This window comes from Callorhinchus milii, unplaced genomic scaffold, assembly GCF_018977255.1.
Source record: "Callorhinchus milii isolate IMCB2004 unplaced genomic scaffold, IMCB_Cmil_1.0 Scaffold3, whole genome shotgun sequence".
Classification (NCBI taxonomy): domain Eukaryota; kingdom Metazoa; phylum Chordata; class Chondrichthyes; order Chimaeriformes; family Callorhinchidae; genus Callorhinchus; species Callorhinchus milii.
This window is the reverse complement of record NW_024704744.1, coordinates 13,133,227-13,148,875: the sequence shown is the minus strand read 5'-3', so window position 1 is coordinate 13,148,875 and position 15,649 is coordinate 13,133,227. Positions and strand designations below refer to the sequence as shown.

At 40.4% G+C, this 15,649-nt stretch overlaps 1 protein-coding gene across 1 annotated transcript in view; it reads left to right on the top strand.

Moving 5' to 3' along the window:
• The window catches only part of eipr1 (EARP complex and GARP complex interacting protein 1), a 41,502-nt gene that overhangs the window by 16,068 nt on the left and 9,785 nt on the right, over window positions 1-15,649 (top strand). The window contains exons 3-6 of the mRNA XM_042333571.1: window positions 19-151; window positions 9,764-9,920; window positions 11,192-11,291; window positions 12,601-12,737. Coding sequence (XP_042189505.1) covers window positions 19-151; window positions 9,764-9,920; window positions 11,192-11,291; window positions 12,601-12,737 — 527 coding nt within the window. The remainder of the gene's footprint in view (window positions 1-18; window positions 152-9,763; window positions 9,921-11,191; window positions 11,292-12,600; window positions 12,738-15,649) is intronic.

Below are 15,649 nucleotides of genomic sequence, written 5' to 3'. Positions count from 1 at the left end.
GGATTTTTATGTTTTCAGATTCACATCATAGATTTTGATGATGAAAATAACATTATTAACAAGAACGTCCTTCTGCATCAAGCAGGAGAAATCTGGCACATCAGTACCAGCCCTGCAGATAAAGGGGTCCTGACAACTTGCTACAATAAAAGTAAGTGCAGTGGTTTGCTTTATTAAAAGGACTATTGATCCTTTAGTCAATGCAGGCTAGCATTTAAAACACATAGAATTTAATTTGTACAGCAATTTAGAAATGGACACTTTCAGCATCTTGTGCCACTGCTATTTTTTGTTAGAGAGTATTGTTTCCTCTCTTCAGCTCTTTCCCCTTAATGTTTTTATTCCTCAGTTGCTTATCTTGTTCCTGTTTAAACAATTCTATTGATTCAGCCTCATTAGCCATTTTTGTTAATGAATTCGACAACCTAACAACCCTCAGAATGAAGAAATTGCTTCTACCTTCTCCCCTGAATGTCTGCTAGTAATCCTACATTTTATAAAAAAAGCAATATACTTTGTAAAGTTAAAACTGGAAACTTCATGCAGTTCATTTTCAATTTCATAAGCGATTATGCCATTCCAAATTAACCATTAAAGGTTATTTTACTGTACTGTTGGCTGGTACATTTACAAAGAGTTTTGAGTGCAAATGTGTACCAATAAGATTAATATTTGCAATGCTTTTTCAGAAAATGATCACTGTCAGATGTAGGGGTAATACTCACCGCATTGCATTTGTCTCTTGTGTTGTGTTAGAAATACAGAAGAAATTAAAACTGCATTTCTTCCAATAATTTAGCTGCTGTGCCAGAGAGATAAATTACAAGGTAATATAGTACTTGTAATGGTCTCATCTGCATCCTTAGTTGGAAGTTGTTACAATAGTGCACTCGCTGGGCTTGACACAACGTGGAGCAGAGGGGATGCTACATTAGTTGTAGTATTAATCAGTGACTTGGAAATGAGACAGCACTTCAGGTCCAATATTCATTGTGTAATTAGTTGTGATAAAATATAAAACTCTCCTAAGTCCAAATATAATAATAATACAAAAGAGCAGGGTTTTAGGACTGAACACTTTGGAGTTGTGAGATAAATCTTGGGGAGCATTATGTTTTGATTTGGTCAATCGGGTGTCATGATCGGAAACTGATCACCATACTTAAGAGTATCCAAACCAGACTAAGGATTCCGCATATGCACACCACCTACATATGGCAATTTTCCTGAATCTCTCCCTGGAGGAACCTGCCTTGCTTACCTAGTTCCAGAAAATATCAGGCACAGGTTGGAGAGAGCCAAAGTTTGGGACCCCAAAGTGTGTGTTGGGGTACTGCTGGAGTTAATTGAGCTATGACTGCTTAGTTTGCCATTAAGAACGTTGTTTGGCCAGCTTTCCACTGCTGGTCCAGCTGGGACCACCCAACCCCTTAGCGATTTGGCTTTCTAGGACTAAGCTCTTGTTGAAACTCTGTACTTCCAACTGGTGAAACTATCGCTCAGTGGGTGGTGGTTTGTGCCCCTGGGTTGTAGGCAGGAGGATGGGGACAATGCTCTCCTGCATTTCTTGCTGAGGTGTGTTGCCCACCAGGACACTCTCAGTTCCTGGCACCTGCTATCCATCTAGTAAAGGTTCAAACCTGAGGTGATTGATTCTCCTCTGCAGGGAAAACTGGAGCCGAGTGGGAAGAATCCCTGCCTCCAATGACCAAGATGTGACAATTAGCCAGGCTGGCTGGTCTGTCATCAACAGAGTCTTGGAGCAATGCACACTCATTTGGCTCAGCAACTTGATTACTGAGAATGCCGCAAAAGTTTGACCCAATTCCAGATATTCTGTTGCTAGGTATGTACCAGGAATGCCTTGCGAGCCTCTTGGTGTGCAGCACAACTCAGCATAAAACATGTGAGAGGATTACCACCATCCTCCCACTCACAGCTCAGAAACGCACCCTAGATATTGGGCAATGGTTCCAGTAGTTGGAAATGTGGAGCTTGAGCAGTATCTTCTTACCTCTTGCATAACATTCATCAACAACAACGATAATTTACATTTATATAGCACCTTTCACGCCAGGAAGATGTTCCAAGGTACTGGACAGTTGAGGGTTTGCACCCAAGCTGGGGCTTAGATTTTGAGGGGGTTGGGGGGGTGGTGGTGGAGGTGGGGGAAAGATGACTGAAGGCAAAGTGCATGGGGGTTGAAAGCCCGACTGAAAATGGTGGGGTGATCAGGATGAGAATGTGAAGCAGGCCAGTGCCTGCCGAACGGAGGGAACAAGTGGGTTGGGGCAAGACCATGAAGGGATTTAAAGGTAACTATGAGGATCTTGAACTCTGGGGGATGGGGAGCCAGTGGAGCCGGGCGTGGATGATAATGATAATACTCTTCGCATCAAACCGTGCTTGGTCAGAAGCTGCCTTTGTAGCAGCCCTAGCTTGTTCCAGGGATGTTTTTAGTGCAGCTTTAAAGGCATTCTACTTTCACTTAATAGCTCTCCTTCCAGTTACCTTGACAGGATTCTGACTTGTGGATGACTGGCGGACAGGCTGTAGCTTCAGTTTACTTTTGACCTCAGCTGCAAGATTGGCTACATCCTCTGTTATCAAATCCATGCTATTCCTCGCTTCATGGCTGTATGTAGGATATTGCTGTGTACAAGTTAGCTACTGTGTACAAGTTGGCTACTTACAAAATACCCTTTGGAGTATATCCTATGAAACACTTTGAGACATCCAGACACCTGTCACACAGACCTTTGTAGTTAGCAATATCTTTCATGTGGTTAGAGCACTCACCTCGCAAGCGATAGACCTTAGTTTGATTCCTATCAGGGCGAAACGTTGGGCAAGTTTCCTTACTCCACACGCTAGCAATAAGTAGGAACCCAGTTGTTGGTCGATTGGTGGATCGCTTTTCCGGGGGTAATAATTCCTTCAAAAATAATAATAATTGGTCACTCAATCCACGACTGTTTGTGGGACACTGCTGAGCGTAATTGGCTGCCGCGTTTCGTCCACAAAATATACAGTCAACTCACTTTACAGTATATTCTGTGAAGTGCTTTCAGACGTCTTGAAGACGTGATAAGGAGCTATATTAAATGCAAGGATTATTATTTTTATTACTTGGGCACAATTGCTTGAAGCATAAAGGAACATGGTCTACTCTGACCTGGCAGCCACCCTGTGTTACAGGATCAGCACCTTGGCCAAGGTGTTCAAGGGCTGCACTCATGACACACAAGCTAACCCGACCAGTGGTCTGAAATTTCTCACTGACACTTAACAAAGTATTTGAAGAGCAAGGGTGTACCGAGCTGCTCACAAATCACAAGATTGATTTGCTGTGCCACTTTAAACCTCTTGCTGATGCTGTGTAATTGGCGAACCTTGGAAAGAAGCAGAGAGTGCTGCTGTCAAAGGGAGTTGCTCCACCTTTGAAGTTCCTGTCCTGACATATTCCAATAATGAAGGATTAAGGAGAGATCAGTACAGGAGAAAATAAAACACATTTTTCTTTTTCTCTTTCCTTCTCTGCTTCTCCTCATTTTCTCTTTTCTTGCATTTCCTTATTTTCCCACTCCCTGCCTTTCCTTGTTTCTCTCTCCTTTTTTCTCCTCTGTCTTCCGCCCCCTTCTGTTTTAGTCAGTCGTCTGTGTCACTCTCTGTGTTCTATCTTTTTCCCCTCGGTTTCTCCTACTTTCCTTTCATCTCCTTTTGTTTATTGTCTGTGTGTCTTCCCTCCCTCTTTCTATGTATCTATCTGTCGATTTTCCCTCTCTGTGTCTGTTTTCCCTTTTTCTTTCTGTTGGTTTTTCATTCTTTTTTTAAATTCTCTTCCTCAGTTTTGCCCCATCTTAATTTTTTCTCGTATATCTATTTTTCTTGTGGCATATGTATCCTTTTTTTCTCTTATCTCTCTTTCACTCCCCTTTATTCTCACTTACTACCAATAATATTATTATGAATTAAAATAATAATTAAAAATAATAATTTGGTCACTCAATCCACGACTGTTTATGGGACACTGGTGTGCGCAATTGGCTGCTGCATTTTGCCCACAAAATATGCAGTCAATTCACTTTACAGTATATTCTGTGAAGCACTTTGAGATGTCTCAAACGCGTGATACGGCACTCTATCAACATGCATGCATTATTATTGTTTTGCTCTTTTTCTGTCCTTTTATTCCCAGTATGTCTGTTTTATCTCCCTGCGTTCAATTATTGCGTGTGTGCTTTCTGTCTGGTGCATTTGATGAAGTCCCTATTTGCTAATTTGGGATTGCCATAGCAACCGACTTGGTGAAATCATGTGTGTCTGTAGGTGTACCTGAAACTCTTTGGTGTTTCCTCACTTGGTTGTTTTGACCCAGACAAATTGGTTAGAAAGAAGATTTGCAGCAAAACTGGAAGAAAACACTCATTCACTTAAATCTGCTAAATGTCATGTCATCTCCTGTGCATCTTTACACGCGAGTAGGGAGTTACCATTGTAATTGCCATTGAACATCATTTGAAGAACATTTTGTTTTAATTATTTTTAAATATTTTTCATTCAGATTTTGTTTTTTTAATTTTGTTGGTACAAAGTGTTTATTCCAGCAGTAAGTACTGAAGGGGAAAGAAACATTATATTCTGCATTCATTACTTACAAGAATGTACAATAGTCACATGGGGCTGAAAATAAATATTCATGATTAAAATATCATGTTCTCAGGCACAAAGCTTCCAATCTTAAAACTGAAAAAGAAATGTTTAAAAATCATAAACACTAAGTTTGTTGCTGTTTATTTTATTTGCCATTCAACAGTGAACAGACATAGAAATGATATATTTGCATATCTTTATTTTCCCTCCTTTCACTTTCCTTCCTATTCTATTGTCGACTATGCTTATTTTCTATTTTTTAATCTCCATCTTCCATTTTTCTTTTGTTCATCTCTTCCAGGCTTATTCTAACTCTTTGTCTTTATTCCCTTATTCCTCTCTGTTCTCCTGTGGCGCAGTGTGCATTTTATCCCTGTAGCAGAATGGAGCCTTGCTCCTCAGCGCTATTGATTTTCTTTGCTGCTATTAATGATCAGGCGGGCTTTCTTACCTTTTCAGTATCCACTGCAAGTCTAACTCACTGGGGACTTCATGAAATACAACCCAAACAACTGAAGGGAGAGCTATTATAATGGGTAGTAGGAATTCAGGGGCCAGTCAGAAAATTGATTCTTGGTAAATAAGGAATCCTAGTAGCCAGGTTAACATAAATATTTAATTGTACATTTATACATGTGTGTGTGTGCTCACTCAAAACAATCAATTAAATTTTAAAAAATCGAATTCCCAGTTTAAAAGGAAAGTGGAACATTGTACCCTCTGAATAGCTGATGAAATGAACTGTTGACTGTGGTTTACGACTGAATTAAAAGGTTTAAAATGCGTATTGTTCTCAATAACTGTATCTGGATTTTTAAAATGACACGAGCATTGTGAAAATTGTGAAAAGGGCTAAGTGTTTCAGGGTCACCATACCATGATCATATCTCCCACTAAATGCAGTCAATCCACTTTACAGAATATTCTGTGAAGCGCTTTGAGACATCTCAACGACATGCTAAGGCGCTATATCGAATGCAAGGATTATTATTGTTTACTATTATAAAGGAACAAGACACAAACGTGCACCTTCAGATTCTGTCATTGTCTTTCTCTGCCTGTGCACTGCTCACTTATTACAAATAGTAAAAATGCAGCAATAACTACTGCGGATGATGGGAGTTCAGGCACTAATTAATGGTACATAAATATGTGCAGTGTGTATCAAAACATTAATTTTTAACAAAATATTTGAAAATATTAAATCTTAATTGAAATACTTATCATGTCTGTTCCTGGACCAAAGTTTTTTTTAATTGCATTTAAAATTTCACGTTTAGTTTTTTAATTATCAAATTAATAAACTGGGGATCTAGAGTTTGTTAAAATCAAAATGATGGAAATACAGTTTTCACAAATGTGCAATATCAAAATCCTTCAGCTACTTGCAAATTTATACTGCATTTAGATGTTTCTATCCTGTGTCCAGGTGGCCTGATATTTATGACTGCTTTTGTGGTTTGCCCTTTTTCCTCCACTCCCAGCAAATAAGCCAGTTTGTACAATGATTGATTTTCTTCACAGCTTTGCAGCCCTTTACACTATGCACCATTTCCCACCCAAACAAATGGAACAGTTTAAAACCCCAGTCAGTGCTGCTCTCAAGGTACCTGCACAGAGCACAAAACTACCAATTATTTATTTTCACTGGTGGCCCACACGAGATTGTTGAACTCACCTGAACAGAAAATCACAAAAGTGAGCCTATGTTGGTGGCAGAGACAGAAAGCGCCGAGTAGGATTTACATCCAGTCCAGTAAATCTGCTTTGCATATCTGGTATTGGTTCTGAATGACATGATTTTGCTGAAGAACCTGTATCAACAAAATAAATTTTTAAAAATGCAATGACAAATAATCAGAAATACAGTTGAAATATTTTAATGACTATTTTTTTAAAAAAAATGAAAGGATGGAATTCCCTTGGAAGAACTGGGTTTCTGATGAAACCTGCTTCCTCCCCTGCCCGCCACCCTCCGGACCCCCAGCTCAGGTCCGAAACTCTGTCCAGTGCCTTGGAACGTCCTCCCGACGTGAAAGGCGCTTTACAAATGTAATTTTGTTGTTGCTGTTGTTGAAACTAATTGGTCCGGTCCCTCTGCTAAAGTAAATGTTTGCAAGAAACAAACATGCATTTAAACTATTAACAGAAAATAATCTTTTGGCATCGCAAATGTAAAATGTGAGGTGGAACAATAATAATAATAATCCTTAGATTTGATATAGCACCTTATCACGTCATTGAGAAGTTGCAACATGGCAGCCAGTTGCGCACAGCAATATCCAACAAACAGTCGAGGATTCAGTGACCACATTTTTTTTGGAGGAATTACTACCCCCGGAAAGCCACCCGCCAATCAGCTGACAACCAGGCTTTCTCACTTACTGCTAGGTAAACACAGGCGTGTTCATAACAAACTCGAAATGCGAAGACTGTGATTTTTAGGCTTTCAGTGAGCCTCACAGTTATTGCAGAGCTCTTATAAAAGCACTGAAAGAGGTGACTAGGGCATAAAATATTAAATTTGTTTAGCAAATTAGGGTTGTGTTCAGAAGCCACTGTCAGGGATTTGCAGCATTTGACGTCTGCAGTCCTCGGCATGAAACCTGCAGTATCCTCTCGTATTGATTAGCTTGTTAATTTCAAATCCATTTTTATAAATTCAATAACAGGCTGTGATCTCTATATTCTCAGACTGATTTTAATGGGAAGGTAGCAGATAGTAGCATTCTCATTATTTTAATGAAGGATGAAATGTAGTACAGTATTTTACAAATTATTATGCAAGTAGATAAATTTCACCATTTTCCATTAAACTAGCAATTTAAGATAACATTGGTCTGGTTTTACATTGTGTGAAATATAATGAGTTAATAACCTTTGTACACATTATTCCCACATCAAGGGAATTAAATCATACTGAGAAAAACACCTAAAACAGAAATTGAAATGCGAGAATCACATAAGCCATATATTATTTAAAAAGTATCAAGCATCTGGCAGTCAGATAAAATCTGTAATCAGGGTCCAGATGAGAGTTATAAGCTGCCAAGTTCTCCTCACACAGTTAGACGCCACCTGAATCCCAAGATTAGATTACAGCAGTCACACCGCCACACAACATGGAACCCCTGAGTTCAGACCAAACCAGACTTATTCATCAAAGTGCTCCAGGTGGGAGAAATATTCAACTTACTGGTTACATTGGCAATAATTGCCTTTTTTTCCCCCAAATTCTTTTGTTAACCTTTCTATCGAAACTCCGTACCCCCATCACACCAGTCCTTACCAGGCTCCACTGGCTCCCAATTGCCTAACAGATGGATTTCAAGATCCTCTCACTTGTTTTCAATCGCTTCATGCTCTAGCACCTCCCTACCTATCCGACCTGTTTACCCCCTACTCCACCTCCATTCGCTGGCTCCAGCCTCCTATTTGTCCCTCGTGCCCTCCATTCCACCATCAGTGGCCATGCCTTCAGCCGTGACACCCTGAAACTCTCTCCCTCAATCCCCCACCTTCAAATCCCGCCTAAAGACCTTCCTTTTTGATTGTGCTTACAGTCACCACCCCGATATCTCCCGCTGGTTAATTGTCAGACTCTGGGTTGCTACCCCACGTGAAGGGCGCTGTATAATGCAAGTAGTAGGTGGTGGTGTTGTACTGGTATTAATTTCTTTTACTAAATAACTGCTTTTGCACAGGAAGGCCATTGCAGGAATCTCTCTGTAGCACGACTGGAATTAATCCACTTTCCAAAAGTTGAGAAAGATTTGTGGGGTGCGGCTGAGGAGGGAGGTATAGAGTGAAGGGCAATGAGATGCAGATGGAGCGGTAAAGAAGATATGAGCTGAGATGGTGAGGACCAAGAATAAAAATCATCAAAACACAATTGCCATGAAAAGTTTCCTGGTTCCAAAGTTTTACATTTGGGGGTATAGAACATAAGTAGGTAACGCTGAACTTGTATAAATCATATGTTAGTCCTCAGTTAAAATATTATATCCAGTATCGGTCACCCACCGTCAAGGTAATAGAGAGGATACAGAGGAGATTTACTAGGAAGATATCAAGAATGAGTGGTTTGGCCTAGGAACTAGGATGGAGTTCCAGAAAGGAGGAAGACTGGAGGGCTTTAAAGGTGAAGACAAGGATCTTGAATTTGATTCTCTAGGGGATGGGGAATCAGTGAAGCTGGGCTAGAATGAATATTTTCTACTCAAGTATTTATCTGTCTACTTATACTTTAAACAATTCCATTGATACCGCTTCTTTAGTTTCCTACCTTCCGCATGAAGAAATCTTTCCTGAATTCAGTTCCAAATGTTTCCACTCCCGGTTCAGGAGCGCTTCCAACATGTTGCTTCCAACATTTGTGAATGCCCTATGGGACATTTCACCCACAATGTACACAGTCAATCCACTTTACAATCTATTTTTGTGAAACGCTTTGAGACGTCTCTCAACGACATGATATCAGATGCAAGAATTATTATTATTATGATTATCTCTCAACGTGAAAGGCTCAATATAAATGTAAATTGAATTGTATTATGTTTGCCAAAAAAGGTCACTACACCTACATCTGTGACTTGCTTTAAGGTGTTTGACATGGAAAAGCACTATAAATATGCTCGTTCTCGTTTTCTTACCAAACTGTAGCATTGCCCACAGATACATTTCTTTCTCTCTGACTTGCACAGCACTGAGGATTGTCACTCCTTCCTCCCAGTATTGCTTCTGAAAATGGTGCCTTTGGTGCTGTCATGCTCTGGAAGTCATATTGCTTAATTTAAACATTTAATTATATTTAAACTTAATATAGAGACTCTAATGACCGTGGAATTACAGATTTGTGCTCAAGTGCAGAATTAAGCAGGTAGCACTAATCGTGATTATAAAATGGAGCACTACATGTTCCTGATTTAAGTTCATTAGTTGTTCTTATGCCTATAAGTTACACATGTGCAAACTGCTTGTTTTTTTATATAACTGGGTTCTGGTATCTCAAATTCCAGATGGGCTCGTTGTTTGTGTCTAGGAATGCAATGCAGAAAATATGTTTGTGCATTTATTAAAAGATTTGTTGACAGTCGATTTTGCTGCTTAGCTTCAGACAGCAAAGTCCTGACGTGTGCAGCTGTGTGGTGTATGCCTAAGGAATTGGAATCAGGCAGTCATGAATCTCCCGATGATTCATCAAGTAACCCTCAGACCCTCGAGCTGCTTTGTCACCTTGACAACACAACCCATGGCAACGTGGCCTGGTAGGTCTCCTGGTATTGATTTAAAAGATTTTAAATCCATCCTCCAAGAGTGGAACTATCCTGAATGTTTGTACCTTTTCACTGTAAAATCTCAACAATACATCTGAATAAATTCCATGGGATAAACGAGAAATATAAAATTACTGCATGAAAAATAACTACTAATTTATGTATCTCGTAACACCACTAAGTCAAAACTTCTTATTGCTAACCACTTCCAAGTAATTAAATATCTGTTTTCTACTTTGTTTAGCAAGTTAATAATTCATGATTTATTCTGTTGTGTGGTTAAGATAATTGTTACTGAGGAATATTCACATCCAGATATAAACCAAGACAGAAATGCTTTTAGACCTCGTCAACCGTACCTCACAACCAAAGCAGCCGAAACCCTCGTCCACACCTTTGTAGTGACAAAGGCGTAGACAAGAGTTTCGGCTGGACTATTCCGTTGCCCTCCTCGGTGGTCTCCCAGCTCTACCATACACAAAATTCAAGTAATTCAGAACTCCACCGCACAGATTTTCACCCACATAAAACTCTGTACCCCCATCACGCCAGTCCTTGTCAGAGTGCTGTGGCCCCCAATTACGGAACGGATCGATTTCAAGATCCTTTCACTCGTTTTCAAATCCCTTCGTGCACTCTCACCTATCCAAATTGTTTAACCCCCACTCCAACACCCACTGCCTCCGCTTGGCTGACTCCGGCCTCCTTTTTGCCCCTCGACCCCTCTGTTCCACCATTGGTGGTCATTCCTTCAGCCACTATGCCCCGAAACTCTGGAATTCTCTCCCTAAACCCCTCCGTACTGATGATGAGATGAGAATTCTGGGACAGTTTGAATTGTTAAATATGAGTAATTACTTTACTCATATATCAAGATGATGGGATGATAATCCCCTCTGAATTTGGCCTCTTCTGATTTGGAATGATCAATGCTTCAATCATTGCATTCCTCTGAAATATTAGCGCAAGAAATGTAACCCACTGTGTTGTGAATTGGGGACATGACCCCATGTTCTACTTTATGTCACAGCAGTACATTCTTTCAATACTTCATGCTGCTCTGAGTATATGATGCTTCCATGAAGAATTTACCATTTGTAGAATGGAGATATAGCACTTATTTGTTAATAGTTTTCATTTATTGGGATGCTAATTTATTTTGCATTACAGTTTTAGAAAATGGAAATGATTATATTGCTTAACGGTACTTACACATGCAATTTGGGGATTCTCGTATCATCGTAATTAATTTTGTTCAACAGTGTATTATGGGAGCCAATGGGAGATGGTAAAAAGATCGCCTCACTGGCTGATAATCATGTTCTTCTGTGGGATTTACAAGAAAGTTCAACAAAGGCAGTGGTAAGAAATTTTAAGTTATAAAATACCTTTAATTTTAATTGCCCTTAAAGTTCAAAAATACTCTTTAATCTGGTTGTAAAAAAGGAATTATCTAATAACTGGGATAGTGTTATCTCCGAAATTCAGTATTATTGCAGGCAAAACCCCCTCTGTTCCATTTAGGGATAAAATCATTTTTCTCCTCAACCCTATCACACTATCCTGCAAAGCTCTAGTTTCTGAATCTAGCTCCAGTTCCTAAGTTCATATATTTAAATATTCTTTTCCTAGCCCAAATATATAATTCTTACAAGATTTTCTCAATAGCTTCAAAAACCATCATTATGCCTTAATTCTTCTGGTATTAAGTATTAATTCTGTCAGCATTATTGTTTCTGAATCCAGAGCTTGAATGAATTTAGCAAAAATATTAGTAGATTTATCATGAACGAGTTAGATATCAGGTACTAAAGATTTTTCATTATCCTGACAACATCTTAGCAGTGAAACTTGGGATGAGTTAGACCAACTCATCTATATTTCCAACTGATGGTTTGCAATGAAAGAAGTGATGAGAAATACTTTGGGACTGATAAGGCAAATCAAAATGATTGAGTACCCATTTCTATAACATCTGATGGTTTCAACTTCCAGAAGCTAGAGGTTGCAGTACTAAAATTTCAGATGACTCTTGCACATGTCTGAGCATCTAACTGTTGTACTGTGAGGTTCTTGTGAAAATGTTCTCCCCTTCTGTTGTTTTTGAAGGCTGAAGGCATCAAAAATGTGTAGTTTGGCACATTAAATATTGTTATCATGTGGTCTAAGACCTGGCTCAGTTTCTCCTGGTGTCCTGGCCAACAATATCTGAGATGAAATTGATCATTCACTCCAAGGCTATTTGTGGGACATTTCAGAGGCAAAGTTGGCCACCATGTTCACCTACAGATGACATAGTCACTACACTTTACAATAAATCCTGTGAAGTGTATTGAGACATTCTCAGCCTGACATGAAAAATGCTGTATCAAATGCGAGGATTATTATTATTTTCTAAAGAGCTACTTCTGTGCTGGGCTGATAAGAACCATAATACATTGCATTTTCCTCAGTGCTAACCGGTTGTTAAATCTGTATGGTATGCTACAGGCATTAATGTTGAAAAGAATGTTATTTGCCTGTTAACCAGGCCTGTTTGTATCACATTTACACCACACTCCGAATCTACTTTGTAAACAGGATTTTGGTAGCTCTACTATACTTCCTTTTTGTTGAAATTGAGTAATAAAGTACCCTTATTTTTCTAATCTGTTTGTGCAAAATACTTTAGCTCTCATCTTCTGCAACATTAGAAGGAAAAGGTCAGTTGAAGTTTACCTCAGGACAGTGGAGTCCTCATCATAATTGCAGCCAAATTGCTACAGCTAATGACACAGCCATCCGAGGGTGGGACACTCGATCGATGAGGTGAGGAGAAAATGGCTCTTTATGCATTTCTGCCTACCCTCTGCTGCTTTGTATTAGAATGTTTAATCTGAAAATGTTTTACATTTTAAAATCTTAATTTACAATTCAGATAGTGAAATGGCCACCTCTGAAACTGACTTCAGCTTGTCTTTATGGACGGATGGTCTTTTAATGTAGGTTTGTTTACCATTAATATCTGTGGTATTGTGTTCAACGTTCCAATGATTCCTCTAAACAAGTCATATTTCTAATGAGAAGTCTTTAAAAGTGCCTTCACTGCACATAGGAATTGCAATATGCTGTATAATACCGTCGAGCCCTGCTATAATATCCATAAAATCCCAACCTATCATGAGGCACAATTTCAATGCACATGTGAATTGTGCGCAATTGGCTGCCATATTTCGGCCACAAAATATACTTTACAATATTTTCTGTGAAGCCTTTTGAGACGTCTCAATCATGTGATATGGCGCTACATCAGATACAAGGATTATTTTTAGCAATAGCTGCCCAGATTGCTTCTTGTGCCAGGGGCCATTACCTGTGCTAACAACAACAACGCCTGACTTTGGGTCACCAGCTTGCCAGCAACATCACTTCCTGCAAGCTGCGCATATGCAAAAGCAGGAAGCGATGTTGGCAGGAACCTGATGACGTGGAAGTTGGTCTTTTGGTTTAGTCATTGCTCATTTATGAGCAACATCCAAATAATCAGAACTCTATAGATGTAGGAAGTAATGTCATAATGACCCCAAAGGCAGTCATTTTAGCACAAGAGCAGGCCTGTTCCACACTGCAGCCACATTATAACCGAATTTGCACAATAAAGAAAAGCGTTATAACAGGGCTGCACTATATGTGGAAGCTCTCATATCATAATGATCCTAAAATGTAAGGTGCTATACAAACAGAAAAGCTGCGAGTCCATTACAGATTAAGTGGAATCACGAAGACAGAAATTGATAACTTTTTGGGTATGACTTTTATCACAGCTGAACCAGTGGGATAGAGAAACCCAATATTGAATATTACAGAACCCCAAAGGCCCATTGAGTCTATGAGGCAGAGAATTGAAGCGACAAGCTACGGGGATTATATTTACAAATAGAGTCGCAAAGGAATCTCCCAATCTGATTTTTCTTTCACCAATAAAATTAGGAGAAATCCCCCCACTCCTCCTCCTCCAAGTGTTAGTGTATTTGCGGAACAAATTCCCAATCAGACTAAAGAGAAGTTAGATCTTGGCATGCGGAATTAGTTGCCACAAATTAACTCTTTGATCCGCTGGAGGGGAGCGTGGAGCCAAAGGTGGTCCGCTGCTGGAGCGATGGGGACTCTCTCCCCCCCCCCCCCCCCCCCCCCGCCCCCATTTCCCCCCCCCCCACCCCCCCCCCCCCCCCCCCCCCCCCCCCCCCCCCCCCCCCCCCCCCCCCCCCCCCCCCCCCCCCCCCCCCCCCCCCCCCCCCCCCCCCCCATCGTGTCGGCCTTCAGCCTCTCAGCCCCTAGGCTCGGAACTCCCCAGTGCCTTCGCTGCCTCCTCTCAGGGTCCATTCTTGACGAGCCTCAGCTCGACTCTCTTCCTCGCTCCCCCCCCCCCCCCACCCCCCCCCCCCTCCCCCCCCCCCCCCCCCCCCCCCCCCCCCCCCCCCTCCCCTGACCCCCCTGCTCCTGCCCACGTGCAGCGCCTGGACGTCCCCACGTGAGGGCTTATAATTTTTGTTTTTTTTGTTGGAGGATTTGGTCTCTCACTCTGTATCTCTCTGTTCCTATTATTATTATTATTCCTCGTCTCCCTCCCTCCCTCCCCACTTCCCTCCCTCTTTGCACACCAAGAATAATTCAGTTTTGGGTTTTCCAAAGAATGATAGTCTCTCAATAGGTTTTTGAGTCATTTCATATTTTAATTTGCCATTTTAGAAAATGTAAAAACTCACGTGTTAGCAATAACGATGCTGAATTTTCTTGAAGCTTCTTTTAAAATCAAAAATGGCCTGTTTGCATTCCTTGGTGCTTTAAACTATGCCATAAAAATGTTTTTTTTCTTGGTTTGGATTTGATAAACTGAGGTGAGGTTTTATACACATCGTTGCCATGGCAACGGTTCTGTGCCGGCGTCTTAAGGAAAACGGTTTATTCTTTCATATACATTTTTCATTAATTCAACCAGGCAATCCTGCTTTATTTTCAGTTACAATTATATACAACAGAGTTTCTGGATTCTGGACCCAAATAAATTAAACTTGGTCAATAGTTTTGGGATGGCTTTAGAATGCCAGATTTGCCAAAAATATAGTCAAGATTCAAGGGCTGCTAAATATGATGGGGTAGACTTTCAGCTTGGAAACTTGGTCTCTTCTCCTCCACCTTGACCAAATAGCAGCAACAGGAACTTCTTCACATGGAGGGCAGTGAGAATGTGGAACTCACTACTGAAAGCTGTGATTGAAGCAAAAATGAACAATGTATTTAAGAAAAAACTTGATGCATACATGAAGCAGAAGGGGATAATAATAATAATCCTTGCATTTGATATAGCGCTTTTCACATCTTCTAGACATCTCAAGTGCTTCACAGCATATACTGTAAAGTAAATTGACTGTATATTCGTGGGTGAATTCGTGGGTGACACAGCAGTGTCCCACAGACAGTCATGGATTGAGTGACCACATTATTGTTTTTTTTCTTGAGGGTTTATTATCAGGCATGTGGAGTAAGGAAACTTGCCCAAGGAGTCACCCTGCCGGGAATCAAAACCAGGTCTCTCGCTTGCGAGGCGAGCGCCCTAACCACTGAGCTACAGAACTCTACAGGGATAGAGTATAGGTGAGGGGATTGTATGGAACATAAACACTCGCATGGACTAGTTGGGCCAAATTGCCTGTTTCTGCCCCATATCACTCTTATATCGT